The sequence below is a fragment of the Mastigoproctus giganteus genome, chromosome 5 (assembly GCF_048544385.1).
Source record: "Mastigoproctus giganteus isolate SK-2022 chromosome 5, ASM4854438v1, whole genome shotgun sequence".
Taxonomy (NCBI): domain Eukaryota; kingdom Metazoa; phylum Arthropoda; class Arachnida; order Uropygi; family Thelyphonidae; genus Mastigoproctus; species Mastigoproctus giganteus.
Window position 1 is genome coordinate 113,707,054 of NC_143579.1, and position 15,307 is coordinate 113,722,360.

A 15,307-nucleotide genomic window follows, 5' to 3' on the forward strand; every position below is an offset into this window, starting at 1 on the left:
GCCTTTCTAAAGAAACTCCCCCCCCCCCTTCCCACATCTGATCAGTGTGCCTATCTAGAAAACTTTTCCATCACAAACAAGGCCAAAGCATGCTATGATCCCTGGGAAAGAAAGGACGTAAGAGAGAGAAAAAAAAAAAAAAAACGGCTGCACTAATTACGGTGACTGCAACTACTTCATGGATGTACTGTATGTATATTCTCCTGTAACCATGGCAACCAGCATTATCGCTGTCCTGGAAGTGAAGTGATGTTATTGCCGATAACCGTATGTGCTTTTAGTGTATCGTTAAATTTGGCATTCGTAGAGAGTCTCTCAAATTGTTTTACTTTTTTATATAAGGTGGTTAGAAAATCTTCATGGCCAAACATCAAATTGCATGTACTTAATGAAGTTAATCAGGCAAAGAGACAATAATTTCTTTTAGGAATACATACAAACACTTGTGGGTTTGGCCATTATAGCTGTGAAACCCTTTCTACATTAACTGCTCACCCATTTCCGTAGTCTGGGGCTCTTACGGTCACATTTTTAGAGGCTACAGAAAAATAAGGTCTTCACCAGTTATTGAATTGGAACAAGTCAATAATTGGTGCAACAGTTATTGAATTCCAAAGTGCATCGTTTAGAACCGTGGGCAACCGTGTCTCATAAAATCCTGTCACACAGGGGTATCAGCGTTTCTTTTTCGTCGCATTATTGTGCCAGAGCACGATATATAGGATTGCCAACTTCTAAACTTTTAAAAATATTTTAAAAATCTTAAGTAATGTGGGAGGTACTCTTATAAAGTTATAAAAAGGCACAGCTGTTATTGGAATACCTGTGCTTGTTTTAAAATTCGGAACCACTGCCCTGCATAAATATGAACTTCATAATGTTTATTTAAACATAAATTTACAGTAAATATTATTATTATTAGCCACACAGTGCAAGGAAGCCTGAGGCTTATGCTGTATCAGCCAAAAAAAAAAAAAAAAAAAATTTCCGAGTTACTCTGAGAGAGAGAGAAGTAGAAGGGAATCACCAAGAAAGAGAAGAATGATGATATCCAACTCAGGACTCCGGGTGTGCCAAGCCCATACTCACCAGATGTGAGCCACTGGGGGTGAATAAAAAACAAAATACTGCAAAACGTATGTTGTGCTCGCTCATTTTATTTTATTTTATTTTTTGTTATATTTCGAACTTAAAGAAATATTTTTAAATTCTTCCTTTTTGTGCAATAGCTTTTATGTGACTCTGGGAAGTTCCCTTACAAAAATCACCAATATTTCTAATATTACAAAACACAGTGCACAACACAGTGGAATGGATATTAAAAAAAATTGAGTTTGTTCTCAATACCTTAGTAATATTTATACTGCACACAGTTTGCAAGTGTGAAAATTAGTAATAATCATATTAGAGTAGTTATATTACTAGTTTTTGAAACTAGTGATTTAATTGAAATAACTAGTTTCAAAATACAACATTAGTCAAGTTTCTTTTGATTTGCAGCTGTTGGAATTTTCTTCAAATAGGCCTCTGGGGTTGGGTATATTCATACTATGATTTTTAGCGTTTCTCACCAACCATTGAAGTAAAAACGAAAACCAAAATCTTAAAAAGCTTTATATTTAAATTTACAATAAATTTACAGTAGATCAAACAAAACAAAATAAGTGTGATTATACAAATAAAATGTTACTGATAATAAAATACTGAATTAAGATAGGATAAAACAAATTTAGTTTACAGTGAATGTACAAATAAAATGATAATAAAATACTGAATTAAAATGCAATAAAATATACTAGATTAAAAGTGCTAAAATAATTGAAGCTTTCAAGGGCTTTTAATCTAGTATATTTTATTGCATTTTAATTCAGTATTTTATTATCATTTTATTTGTACATTCACTATAAACTACATTTGTTTTATCCTATCTTAATTCAGTATTTTATCATCAGTAACATTTTATTTGTATAATCACACTTATTTTGTTTTGTTTGATGTACTGTAAATTTATTGTAAATTTAAATATAAAGCTTTTTAAGATTTTGATTTTCGTTTTTACTTCAATGGTTGGTGAGAAACGCTAAAAATCATAGTATGTTGGAATTTTGGTTGCATGACAGATTACTAACCACATTTTTAATGCATTCACTTTTAACCAAATTTATTTTGTACCAGTTCCTCTCACCCTTCATTTCCAAGAATATCCTTTTGTCTAAAGGCTTTTAACAAAAAATAATTAATGCAAATAAATAAAAATATATATTGATTATAAGGAAGACATTTAGTTCCTACGTGACTCTGAAGGAGGATGTAAGACAAAGTAGGAGTGTTCTATGAAGAGAGTTGGCCACCCTAACAGCAGAGCCTCACTAGGTATTCTTATACCCTGGAAAATATAAAAATTTTGCAAAAAAAATAAACATCAAACTACAATGAATAAATAACAAAATTAAAAATGTGTGTTGCACTGACTTATTTTGCTGTTTTATATTTAAAAGTTTTAAAAGTAAGAAGAAACCAATATTTCCAATATTGGTTTAGTGTAGCATTACCTTAGGCATACAATGCAAGAAAGCTTGCTTACACAGCAACAGCCAAAAAAAAAACAAAAAAAATTCTTATTTTCCCCATCCATTCCCACTAAAAGTTTGTCTATTTCTTCCTTGAATTTATTTAATCTATCAACTTCCACAACGACAGATGGAATTTTATTCCAGCAATCAACCACTGGCTGGCTAAAGGCAAATTTCTGCACACTTACTCTGCAACTGTCTTTCCTCAGTTTGAATTTATGCCCCCGTAGGTGCGTATTGTGAGCAGTAGGAAGAATCCCATCAGTACTGAGCTTGCTCAAACCATTCAAGACATTATACTCAATCAATTCACCCTGCAGGTGCCTAATGTCCAGACACTGCAATTTGCAGAACTTAAGCCTTTCTTGGTAAGAGCAACCCGTTGTTACTCTCACCAATCTTATTGCCCTTCTCTCTACTTGTATTAGCAACTCCACATATTTCCTAAAATGAGGCCTCCAGACCTGTATGAAGTATCAAGGTGTTGCCTGAGCATCATCTTATACAAAGGGATAATCACCTCCTTCTCTTGGCACCTCCGTAGCCAGGTGGGCAGGAGCAGCAGTGCATAGCACACGCTTCTTGATGAAACTGGGGTTCGAGCCCGTGATCACCAAATACGGAGGATGCAGAAAGGTCAGGGAATGACCACTGCATATCCCCGGAGCAACATGGCCTTAGTTGTTAATGCTCCTAAAAACCAAATAACAAACAAACAAACCTCCTTCTCCCTGCTAGCAAAATAACTGTATATCATCCCCATGGGCTATTCTGGCAGCCTGCCTGCACTGCTCATAAAATTTCATAACTGGCTAAACAATACCCCCAGGTCTTTCTCATTCTCTACTAACCCTAACCTGAGTGTAGTGCCACACAGTTGGTACATTACTCTGGGGTTACTGCTATCCATATGCAGTACTTTGCATTTGTCAATGTTAAACTTCAGTTGCTACTCCTCAGCCTATTTGCTCAACTTTTATAGATCCTGTTGCAGTAGCATACTGTCATTGAAAACCCTCCCAACCTTCGTATCATTTGCAAGTAAATACATGGGCTGTGTTAGGGTAATTAAGATAAGAACAAATGCATGTATACTTGCATGTACACCAATGCTAGGAGAGTAGTAAATGAATTTGATGATTTTGAGATGCTGGTGAAGACATCAAAGGCTAATGTTGTTGGGATATTAGAGACATGGTGTCACACAGAGATAAGGAATGTAGAATTGCTATTTGGGGAGTACAACATGTACATAAAGGATAAACAGGATAGAAGAGAAGGATGGGTGATGCTGTTAAGAAATACATAAAATGCAGGAAAGTGCATCCATTTGACATGGGTGGACAGTGCAGTGTTGAGTCAGTTTTGTGTAACATAAGCACTGGGAAAACTAAGTTGAGAGTAGGAGTGTGTTATAGGCTTAATGACTGATGAGTACAATGAACACCTGTACAGAGAAATAGAGTGGGCCAGTAAATCAGATTGTCTTATAATGGGAGATTTTAACTTCCTAGATATAGACTGGAACTTGTGGGTTGGTCATTCACACTCTAGCAAGAATTTTGTGCAATTATTGGATGATTGTTTTCTACAGCAGCAGCATGTTCGAGAGGCAACCAGAGGGAGTAATACTCTTTAACTGGTTATCAGCAGTGATTCTTCGTGCATTAAGAATTTGCAAATAAAGGAACTACTAGGTGGCAGTGATCAGAGTGTCCCGAAGTGGGATTTAATTAAAGAAGTAACTACCATCAGGTGGAAAGTGAATGGTTTTTGCTTTTGTAAACGTGACTACAGTGGTCTCAGAGATTTTTAAATTCAACACAGTGGGACCAGCTGATGATGGTACCAACAGCAAATTCTAAATGGGAAGCATTCAAGGAATTAATCTCAGAAGATAATAGGCCTTTCATACCAATTAATTAAGAAATACTGCCCAAATGAATGTGAAATGGCCTAGTGAGACTCGTGGTGCATATAAATTATCAGGAGACACAGATGTCTATGGTAGATATAAGATAGTATGTAATCAAGTCACAAAAGGCATTAGGCAAGCAAAGGCAGATTATGAGAAATCTTTGGCAAATAATGCTAAGAAAAACAGTAAAGACTTCTTTACTTATGTAAACTCTAGAAGGAAGTGGATGAATCAGATTTGTTTTGTCTACTTGACATCGATGGTTCAATTGTTGATGCCTCTGCTGAGGTAGCTGACAAACTGAATGAGAATTTTGCATCTACATTCACACATGAGGAATTATTCAGGGAGGTGAATGCTACAAGTTTATCAAAATCTGGCAGGAAGCTAAATGATTTTGTAATAACTGAGAGCAAAGTGAAGGAGAAATTATTCCTATTCAGTTATATTAAAGGAAGCAGCAAAGGAAGTAAGCAAACCCTTAGCCATAATTATGAAAGCTTCCTAGGACTCGGGAGGGCCTCATGGACTGGAGATGTGAAAATGTGTCACCAATTCACAAAGGGGGATCAAAGGGTGACATGAGTAATTACAGGCCTGTTAGTTTAACTTCTTTTGCAGGGAAATTAAAAAAAAGGACTGGTTAAGGAAGCAGAATCATCTAGACAAGGCTGCAGTTATAGTTCAGACACGCCATGGGTTTGTTAAGGAGAAGTCTTGTTTGACTAATGTGGTTGGATACTATGATGTGGTCATAAAGAAACTGGAGGAAAAAAATAATTTTGATATCATATATTTGTATTTTAGGAAAGCTTTTAATACTGTGGCACATGGAGCAGTATGGCATTCAGGGCACGTTGCTACAATGGATAAAAGAATGGTCGAGTGCGAGAAGACAGAGAGTGGTAATCAATGGACACTGCTCTTCATAGACTAAATATTATTTGTGGAGTCCCCCAGGGTTCGGTGTTTGGGACCATTGTTGTTTTCTGTATTTATCAATGATATTGATGAAGGTATATCAGGGTTGTTAATGACAGTAATGATAGTACACTACTGCAACAGGATCTAGAAAAGTTGAGTAGATGGTCTGAGAGGTGGCAACTGAATTTTAACATTGAGAAATGTAAAGTACTGCATATGGGTAGCAGTAACCCCAGAGTAACATATCAACTGGGTGGTACTGAACTCAAGTTAGTGGAGAATGAAAAGGACCTGGGGGGGATTGTGCAGTGAGATATGAAGTTTTCTGAGTAGTGCAAACAGGCTGCAAGAGTAGCTCATGGTGTCTTGTGAATGATATACAGGAATTTTGCTAGCAGGGATAAGGAGGTGATTGTTCCAGGGTCCTGAGCTGGATATCATCATTCTTCTCTTTCTTGGTGATTCCCTTCTTCTTCTGATTCTTGTGCACCTCTCTCTCTCTCTCTCTCTCTCAGGGTAATTCAGATTTTTTTTTTTTTTTTTTTTTTTTTTTGGCTGGTGCTGCATAAGTCTTGGGCTTCCTTGCACCATATGGCTAATAATAATAATAATAGTCAAACCACACCTTGAGTACTGTATACAGGTTTGGAGGTCTCATTTTAGGAAAGATGTAGAGCTGTTATAAAGAGTACAGAGAAGGGCAACAAGATTGATGAGTGGAAGAAAGGGTTGCTGTTACCAAGAAAGGCTTCAGTTCTGCAAAATGCAGCTTCTGGAGACTAGGCATCTGCGAGGTGAACTAATTGAGGTGTGTAAGGCCTTGAATGGTTTGAGCATGTTCAATGCTGATGGGATTGATCATGTGAGGAATCTGAGCAAGAGGAAGCTCTTGCTCAGATTCCTCACCTGAGAGGACATAAATTCAAACAAAGAAAAGACAATTGTAGAATAGATGTGTGGAAATTTGCCTTTAGCCAGCAAGTGATTGATAGTTTGGAACAAACTTACAGCTGTTGTAGTGGAGGTCAACAACTTAAATAAATTCAAGGCAGAATTAGACAAACATTTGGAGTGAATAGATGGGTGAAATGAGAAGGGTTTTTTTTTTTTTTTTAGCTGATACTGTATAAGCTTACTTTCTTGCATCATATTCCTCTACTAATGTTGATGCTAATCGTAGTAAGCTCTGGGAAAGCAAAAATGAGAGTAGGGGTGTGTTATTGGCCTAATGACTCTCATGAGTACAATAAACAGCTGTACCGAGAAAAAGATTGGGTCAGTAAATCTGAATGTCTTTTGAAGTGGGATTTTTACTTTCCAGATATTGACTAGAACTTGTGGATTGGTTACTCACAGACTGGTAACGCGTTTGTGGATCTATTGGATGATTGTTTTGTACAGCAGCATGTTAGAAAGGCAACAAGAAAGTGATAATACTCTTGATTTAATTATCAGCAGTGATTATTCATGCATTACAAATCTACAGATAAGAGCCACTAAGTGGCATTGAGCACAGTGTATTTATTTGGGATTTACTTAAAGATGTAACTGCCATCAAGGGTAAAGGGAGGTGCTTTTACTAACGTAAAGGTGACTACAGTGGTCTCAGACAATTTTTAAATTCTTTACAGTGTGACCAATTGATGATGTTACCAACAGCAAATTCTGTTGGGAGGCATTGAAAGAATTAATCTTGGAAGCTACTAGGTTTTTCATTTCAACTAAGAAATACTGTTCAAGGTTTATGCCTAAACGGATATCAGATGAATTAACAAGACTCGTGGTAGAGAAGAAAAATGCATGGGATGCATATAAATTATCAGGTGACTAGCAGCCTATAGGAGATATAAGCTAGTCGTTAATAAAATCATTGAGGAAGGTAGGCAAGTGAAGGCAGATTACAAGAAATCTTCGGCAAAGGATTCAAAGAAGGAGCCTCCGTGGGCAGGGCGTAGCACACGCTTCTCGATTAGACTGGGGTTCGAGCCCGTGACCACCAAATACGGAGGATGCAGAAAGGTCAGGGAATGACCACCGCATATCCCCAGAGCAATATGGCTTTAGTTGCTAATGCTCCTAAAACCAAATAACAAAAAACAAACAAAACAGATTCAAAGACTTCTTTAATTATGTAAACCCTAGAAGGTAGGGGATGAATGAGACTGGTACTCTTAATATTAATGGGTCGACTGTTGATGAGTCTGCTTAGATAGCAGACAAAATGAATGAGTATTTTGCATCTTCATTCACAAATGAGGAAATTTTGTAGGGAAGCAGACACTAGAAATTTATCAAACTCTAACAGGGAACTAAAGGAATTTTTAATAACTGGGAGGAAAGTGGAGGGGAATTGGTCGAAGTTAAATATAACAATGGCACCTGGGATGGATGGGATCTATGCAGTGATATTAATGGAGGCAGCATAGGAAGTAAGCAATTAGCATTTAGCCATAATTATGAGAGCATTCTTGGATTCTGGGCAGGTCTTCGTGGACTGGAAATGTCCGATCCTATACTCAATTCACAAAGGGGATCAGAGGGTGACACGAGTAATTACAGACCTGTTAGTTTAACTTCTGTTCCAGGAAAAATAATGGAGTCACTAGTAAAAGAAATAATGCAGGGTTATATTGAAAAGGTTGCTGTTGTTTGTCAGATACAGCATGGGTTTGTTAAAGGAAAATTTTGTTTGACTGGTTTGATTGGATGCTATGATGTGGTCACAAAAGAACTGGATGGAAAAAAAATAAATAATTTTGATATCATATCATGAAAGCTTTCCATACTGTTGCACATAAAAGACTGCTGTGCAATTGGAAAAATGTGGAATTAAGGGCAAGTTGCTGCTATGGATAAAGGGATGGCTGAGTGGGAGAAGTTAAAGAGTGGTAATCAGTGGACTTTACTCTTTTTGGACTAATTAATGAAGTCCCCCAGGGTTTGGTGTTAGGCTCATTGTTGTTTTCTATATTTATCAGTGATATTGCTGAAGGCTTAATATCAAGCTTAATATCCAAGTTTGCAGATGATGCGAAGGTTAGCATGGTGGTTAATGACAGCAATAACAGTATGCTACTGCAACATTATCTAGAAAAGTTAAGCAGATGGGCTGAGAAATGGCACTTGAAGTTTAACACTGATAAATGCAAAGTACTGCATATGGATTGCAGTATTCCAAGAGTAATGTACCAACTGTGTGATATTATACTCAGGTTAGTGGAAAATGGAAAAGACCTAGGGATAATTGTGCAATCAGATATGAAGTTCTCTGAGCAATTCAGACCTGCTCATGAGGTTTTTTTCAATGGCATACAGGAATTTTGCTAATAGTGATAAGGAGGTGATTATCCCATTGTATAACGTAATAGTCAGGCCACATCTTGTACTGCATACAGGTCTGAAGGTGTCATTTTAGGAAAGATGTGGAGCTGCTGTAACGAGTACAGAGAAGGGCATCAAGGTTGGTGAGGGGAACAAAGGATTGTTCCTTATGAAGAAAGGCTTCAGTTCTGCAAATTGCAGCATTTTGAGTCAAGGCACCTGTGAGCACAGCTGGTGCTATCATAAGCCAACTAGGCACTTGCCTAGGGTGCAGACCTCAGAGGGGATGCAGAACTGACCTCAGCCTATACTTCCCTTTGAGTTTTGGGGGGCGTTGACTTCATGGTTTGCCTAGGGTACCAGTTTATGATAGCTGATCTAGTGCCATCCCTGCCTGTGAGGTGATTTGATTGAGGTGTTTAAGGCTTTGAATGGATTGAGCAAGCTCAGTTCTGATGGCATTCTTTCTCTTGCTCAGCCAAACACATATGAGGGGCACAAATTCAAATTGAGAAAGGACATTTGCAGAATGGATGTGTGGCAGTTTACCTTTAGCCAGAGGGTGGTTGATTATTGGAACAAATTTCTATCTGTTGTTATTGAAGTTGATAGCTTAAATAAATTCATCGAAGAACTAGACAAACTATTGGAAGTAATGAATAGGTGAAATGGGATGGTCCCTCCCCCGGTGTTGTTGTTGTTAAGCTTGGATTCTTGTATCAATTGTCACGGCTAATGCTATTCTTTGAAGAGATTTTTATTGGTGTGTGGTGAAATGTGCACCTACCCTGCCTTCTCAGTAGGTTTATGGGCAAGATTCTATTACTGTGCATTTGAAATTTTAAGATTTTATGCCTAGATTTTTATTCCCAAATTAGATTTTTAATTTTTGTAACTCATTTTTTTCAGTTTAAATAAGCAAATGTTGTGCTCATTGTCTTGTGTGGTCTTATGAAACCTCCCAAGTTGCTTTTGGATGGATAACTTAGATACTCTTTATGAAGATAAAGAAGAGTTCTGTGACACAGAAGTAAGATATGATTTCATAATTAACACTTTTCTTTGTATTCATAGGATATTTAATAGTAATTGTATGATTTATTAGTTAGAAGGGAAATAAAGCATTAATTTGTTTAAGATTCTCAGGTTGAGTCCCTCTTTTCTGAAATTTCATTAAACTGGAATATTTTTAATTTATAAATGTTTGTTAATCCATTATTAGTTCTGCAGGGATCATTTTATCGCTATGTGACTAACTAGAATTTTTTTTTGTTTTTTGTTCATATTTTACTGTGGAAGGAGGTAAGAACTGCTGAAATGTATCTAAGTATACTTGGTTTTGTTTAGCAATAGCAAGGTGGCAACACCTAAGCCTGAAGTATTTTTATCCTTTTAACAAACAGGAAACTAGCAAAGGTGCAATGTATAGGTTCCATTATACATATACAAATAATTTTGATCAGAGAGTGATGAGTCTGTTTGTTTGTCATTTGGTTTTTAGGAGCATTAGCAACTAAGGCCATATTGCTCCGGGGATATGTGGTGGTCATTCCCTGACCTTTCCGCATCCTCCGTATTTGGTGGTGACGGGCTCGAACCCCGGTCTAATCAAGAAGCATGTGCTCACACTGCTGCTCCTTCCCACCTGGCTACGGAGGCGCCTTAGTGATGAGTCATACCATTTGGGGTTGTGATGGGCATTATGGCAAGACCCAGAATTCTTTACATTTTGAGAGTACAGCTTTAAAACAGTTTTAACAGGCTGGCTGCTAGATAGTACTATTTTAAGCGATAATGTTTTTTTTAGGTAATATTTTAGAGGGCATTTCAAATAAGCTAGTGAATCTTGAAATCTTGATGTCTTTACTCTGCCAGCCATAACTGTTGCTGGTCTGAATAATGTATGTAGGGGAGGGACACTGCCATGGTCATGTTATGTTAACAAGTTGGGTATACCTTGTTGAGTATAAAATATATTTAAAATCTTTCACTTTGTATGACTGTTTGCTCCCAACATTTACTTCATATACATCATAAAAAGTCAAAATTGTGTATAATTTCTGTAGAAGGGTATACTTCAACCCATGAAACATGTCAGCTTGCATGTTTTGTGGCTGAAAAGCCTGGAATAACTTATTGGAAAAACCCTAGTCCCTTTGCCCAAGATTGGCTAACTACAGTCTCATTTGAAGAGGCTTTTGGAAATTTATCCACTCTATGTGGGACTCAAACTCAGACAAGTGTCAGAACCACTATACTCTTGTGTAGGATACTGCCCTAATATTCCTTGTCGAAGGCCTTCCAGTCTGGAGTTTCCTTTTTTTAATTTGCTATTTTTGTTGCTCTCCCAACTCAGTGGATTGTTCAGAACTTATTGACTTCTTTTTCTGAAACTCATTTTCTCTAGTCTGAATTTCTATGTGAAATAATTTTCTTTGGTAATTTTAATGCTCATGCTCCATTAGACTTCAGTTTCTAATTAGACTTGATTTGTAGAGATACCCAATCACACATTTAATACTGTTGATCTTTTTCTCGCTGACAGCTCTTAAAATTACACATTTAATTTTAGCCATCCTCTAGAAACCTCAAATCACAACTTGGTGATTTCATATCCAGTGATATCTCAGTTCTACAGCCTTATGTTGCTTGGTATTGCAACAGTAGCGTATGGTTTGCACATGGTAGAGGAATAGAAATCATTGACATGATTTATATTCCTCTTTTCTTGGTTGGACTACCATTTTAAATATTCTAATCCTAATTGTTCATATTGGGTTACTGAAGTTATTTTTTGTAGGACTTGGATTTGTAAATCCAAACTCAACTTTTTTGTTTACTTTTATGCAAACTGTAAAAAGGTGTTCGTCAAAATACTGTACTGGAAATGTTACCTATTAGATAATCGGGAATGGGGGAATGAGAAAGCCTGTTTGCACTATGTTGGAATTTGTCAGAACAACAGAACAATAAAAAAAATTATGTTACTAAAGAGTAATTACTTTTCTTTAGATTTTTCTTTTAATCTTGTTAATTCTCAGCATTTATGAATTATTGGATGCTTTAACCATTATATGTATTATATTAATTAACAAATTTAATAATTTTTGAACAACATTTCTGATTAATTAATTTTTAACATCACATTTTTCAGATTTCTGACAAATATTTTGAAATCAAGAAATCTGCATATCTTAAACATAAGGAAAATATTAGTAAGTGTGTATGCATATTACATTCAAATTTCTGTCCATTTATTTATTTTTTTTCAATGTGTTTTTATTGGTGTCATTTTATTTCATGAATTTTATCTTTAAAGATTAGGAAATGCTAACTGAATGAAAATTCAGTGTCTTTCCCAATTTATTCCTTTGGTGGAATAAATTGGAAAAGACCTTGACTTTCATTAATTTTTTTCACATGATGCAAAAAGACATTTTTTCCATTGTGGTGGCAAAAAATATGTAACATGGAAAACGTTATATTATATTTATTCGTAGTGTCTTATTTACATTTGTTACTTTGGTATGATAAGTTCTTGATGACTATTGCTACTGCTGTTTACACATTTCGTACATATTATGACATATTCATTGACTCCTGTAACTTTCTTGTGAAGTGGAGATTCAGTTTCTTCCATTTTGTGTCACAGAACCAACCTTGCCTCCCAGGTTGGTTGTGGATATTCTTCCAGAGATAACACAATGCATCAAGGGCACATTGCAATTATTAATCATATTTATAAATCACACAGGCTTGAACCATAGTTCACTCAAATGTGTGCATTTATGCACTTTTGTGCTTGGTCACTTGGTTACTTTGGCCCTTTATCTTTTGCGATTCCTTGTATTTGGAGAAATGCCATCTACTGCGATGACTGCAATTTCTGTATGGTTGGTATTTCAATATAGAGCGTTAAAAATTAAAGAAATGTTATGCATCTGAGTATACCATTCTTGTTGCCTCACTGTCACAGTGAAAACACAAATTTCTAGCCCTCCTTAGAAGATTAAGAATTGTCCAGTTGTCCACTTTATGTTCCTTACTTTATCATCTAAGGAAATTATTTCAGATGTAAGAAGGCCCATATGTGAATATGAACAGTTACTGTCACCTCAGAGGAGCATGCTCAAGTAATCTCTGTATCCTAATCAGCAAGAATTCAGTGACTTCTCATCAAATTTAATGCAGACAATGTTGAACTTGATTGTCTAAAAAAAAGAATTTATTGGATTTCAGCTGTAGGATCTCACTGTTATACAGAACACATTTGCATCTTTCTGTTAAGTTTCTGAATATTTATTCTACTTCCTAGATGTGCATGGCCTTTTTTTGAAGAAGTTGGCATTGGTCACAGTCTGGCAGAGCATCATCTGTTTGTCAGCAGCTCAGTACAAAAATTTGAAGGTTATTTTACTTCACAACCATTGATTGTAGTAGCTCACTCAGTTCATGTAAAGAAAGACTGAAATGTCAGCTTGTTGAAGAAGATCAACTATTGAAGGCTACAAATGAGACATTTGTAGACTTCAAGATGTTGAGTTTCCTTCTTCATTTTTTTTTTTTTTTTTTCTTGGTAGTTGTTGGCGTATCAGCTTCGGTGGCCATAATGCACACTCCCAAGGTTTTTTTGCAGTACTTTGATCCAAGCCTGAGGCGCGATTCGAACCCACGACCTTTGGGTTGCTAGGCAGGCACTTTACCCACCCGGCTTCCTTCTTGAGTTGCAAAGTAGTTACAATAAGTACTCTATATAACAGCAGAAACAGGCTCCTCCGTAGCTAGGTGGGAAGGAGCAACAGTGCGTAGCACACGCTTCTTCATTAGACCGGGGTTCGAGCCCGTCACCACCAAATTCTGAGGATGCGGAAAGGTCAGGGAATGACCACCGCATATTCCCGGAGCAATATGGCCTTAGTTGCTAACGCTCCTTAAAAAAAAAACCAAATAACAACATAACAGCAGAGCAATAGAACTACAGTCGCACTTAGGATTAGCATTAGTAGAGGCAAATTATGCAAGAAAGCAAGCTTATGCAGCATCAGCCAAAAAAAAAAAAAAAAAAATCTTCCACTTCACCCCTCCTTTCGTTCAAAATACCTGTCCAGCTGAGCCTTAAATTTATTTAGGCTATCAACTTCCACAACAAGAGATGGGAGTCTGTTCCATCAACCAACTACCTGCTGGCTAAAGGCAAATTTCTGCACATCTATCCTACATCTGTCTTTCCTCAATTTGAATTTATGCCCTCTCAGGTGATTATTCTGAGCAAGAGGAAGAATCCCATCAGTATTGAGCATGCTCAAACCATTCAAGCTTTTATATACCTCTATCAGATCACCTCGCTGGTGCCTAGTCTCCAGACACTGTAATTTGCAAAACTTAAGCCTTTCTTCGTAAGAGCAACCCTTTGTGCCGTTCACTAATCTTGTTGCCCTTCTCTATACTTGTTCCAGCAGCTCTACATCCTTCTTGAAATGAGGCCTCCAGACCTGTATACAGTACTCAAGGTGTGGCTTGACCATTGCCTTATACAAGGGAATAATCACCTCCTTATCCCTGCTAGAAAAATTCCTGTATATCATTGACAATACACCATGAGCTACTCTTGCAGCCCGTCTGCACTGCTCAGAGAACTTCATATCTGCCTGCACAACCACCCCCAGGTCCCTTTCATTCTCTACCACTGTCAGTGTAGTACCACAGAGTTGATACTTTGCTCTGGGGTTGCTGTTTCCCATATGTAGTACTTTACATTTGTCAATGTTAAACTTCATTTGCCACCTCTCAGCCCATCTGCTCAACCTTTCCAGATCCTGTTGCAGCAGCAGTGTCCTTAACAACCCTGCCAACCTTTGTATCGTCTGCAAACTTGGACATTAAGCTTGATATACCATCATCAATATTATTTATAAATACAGAAAACAATAATGGACCCAACACTGAACCCTGAGGGACTCCACTAATAACATTAGTCCACGATGAGCAGTGTCCATTGATTACCACTCTCTGTCTTTTCCCCCTCAGCCACCCCTTTATCCACAGCAGCAATTTGCCTCCAATGTCACTGCTCCAATTTGTGCAGCAGTCTTCCATGTGCAACAGTGTCAAAAGCCTTTCTAAGATCCAAGTATATAATATCAAAGTTATTCCCTGCATCCAGCTCTTTTGTGACTGCATCATAGTATCCAATCAAATTGGTCAGGCAAGACTTCCCCTTAACAAAACCATGCCGTGTCCGAGCTATAACTGAAGTCTTGTCTAGATTATTTATTTATTTATTTCTTATGATGTGATCAATACACGAAGGAACCAGTTTTTTCTTGCTTCCTTCGTGTATCGTGGCCGGGATATCCAACCAACCGGTTGGTTCAGCACCATCGTGATATCCAGCCCGAGATGGGAATCGAACCCACGACCTTTGGGTTGCTAGGCAGGCACTTTACCTACCCGGCTAGCCCGGTCAGCTCCTGTCTAGATGATCCTGCAGTGCTTCTTTAACCAGTGCCTCCATTAATTTTCCTGGAACAGAAGTTAAACTCACAGGTCTATAATTACTTGTGTCAGCCTT

The 15,307-nt window shown here is 37.2% G+C and overlaps 1 protein-coding gene across 1 annotated transcript in view; it reads left to right on the top strand.

The window, feature by feature from the left end:
• Positions 1-1,018: 1,018 nt before the first annotated feature.
• Positions 1,019-15,307, top strand: part of LOC150085648 (ELMO domain-containing protein 3-like) — a 236,720-nt gene continuing 222,431 nt past the window's right edge. The window contains exons 1-3 of the mRNA XM_090374635.1: positions 1,019-1,136; positions 9,646-9,766; positions 11,891-11,951. Coding sequence (XP_090230761.1) covers positions 9,713-9,766; positions 11,891-11,951 — 115 coding nt within the window. The 5' untranslated portion in view covers positions 1,019-1,136; positions 9,646-9,712. The remainder of the gene's footprint in view (positions 1,137-9,645; positions 9,767-11,890; positions 11,952-15,307) is intronic.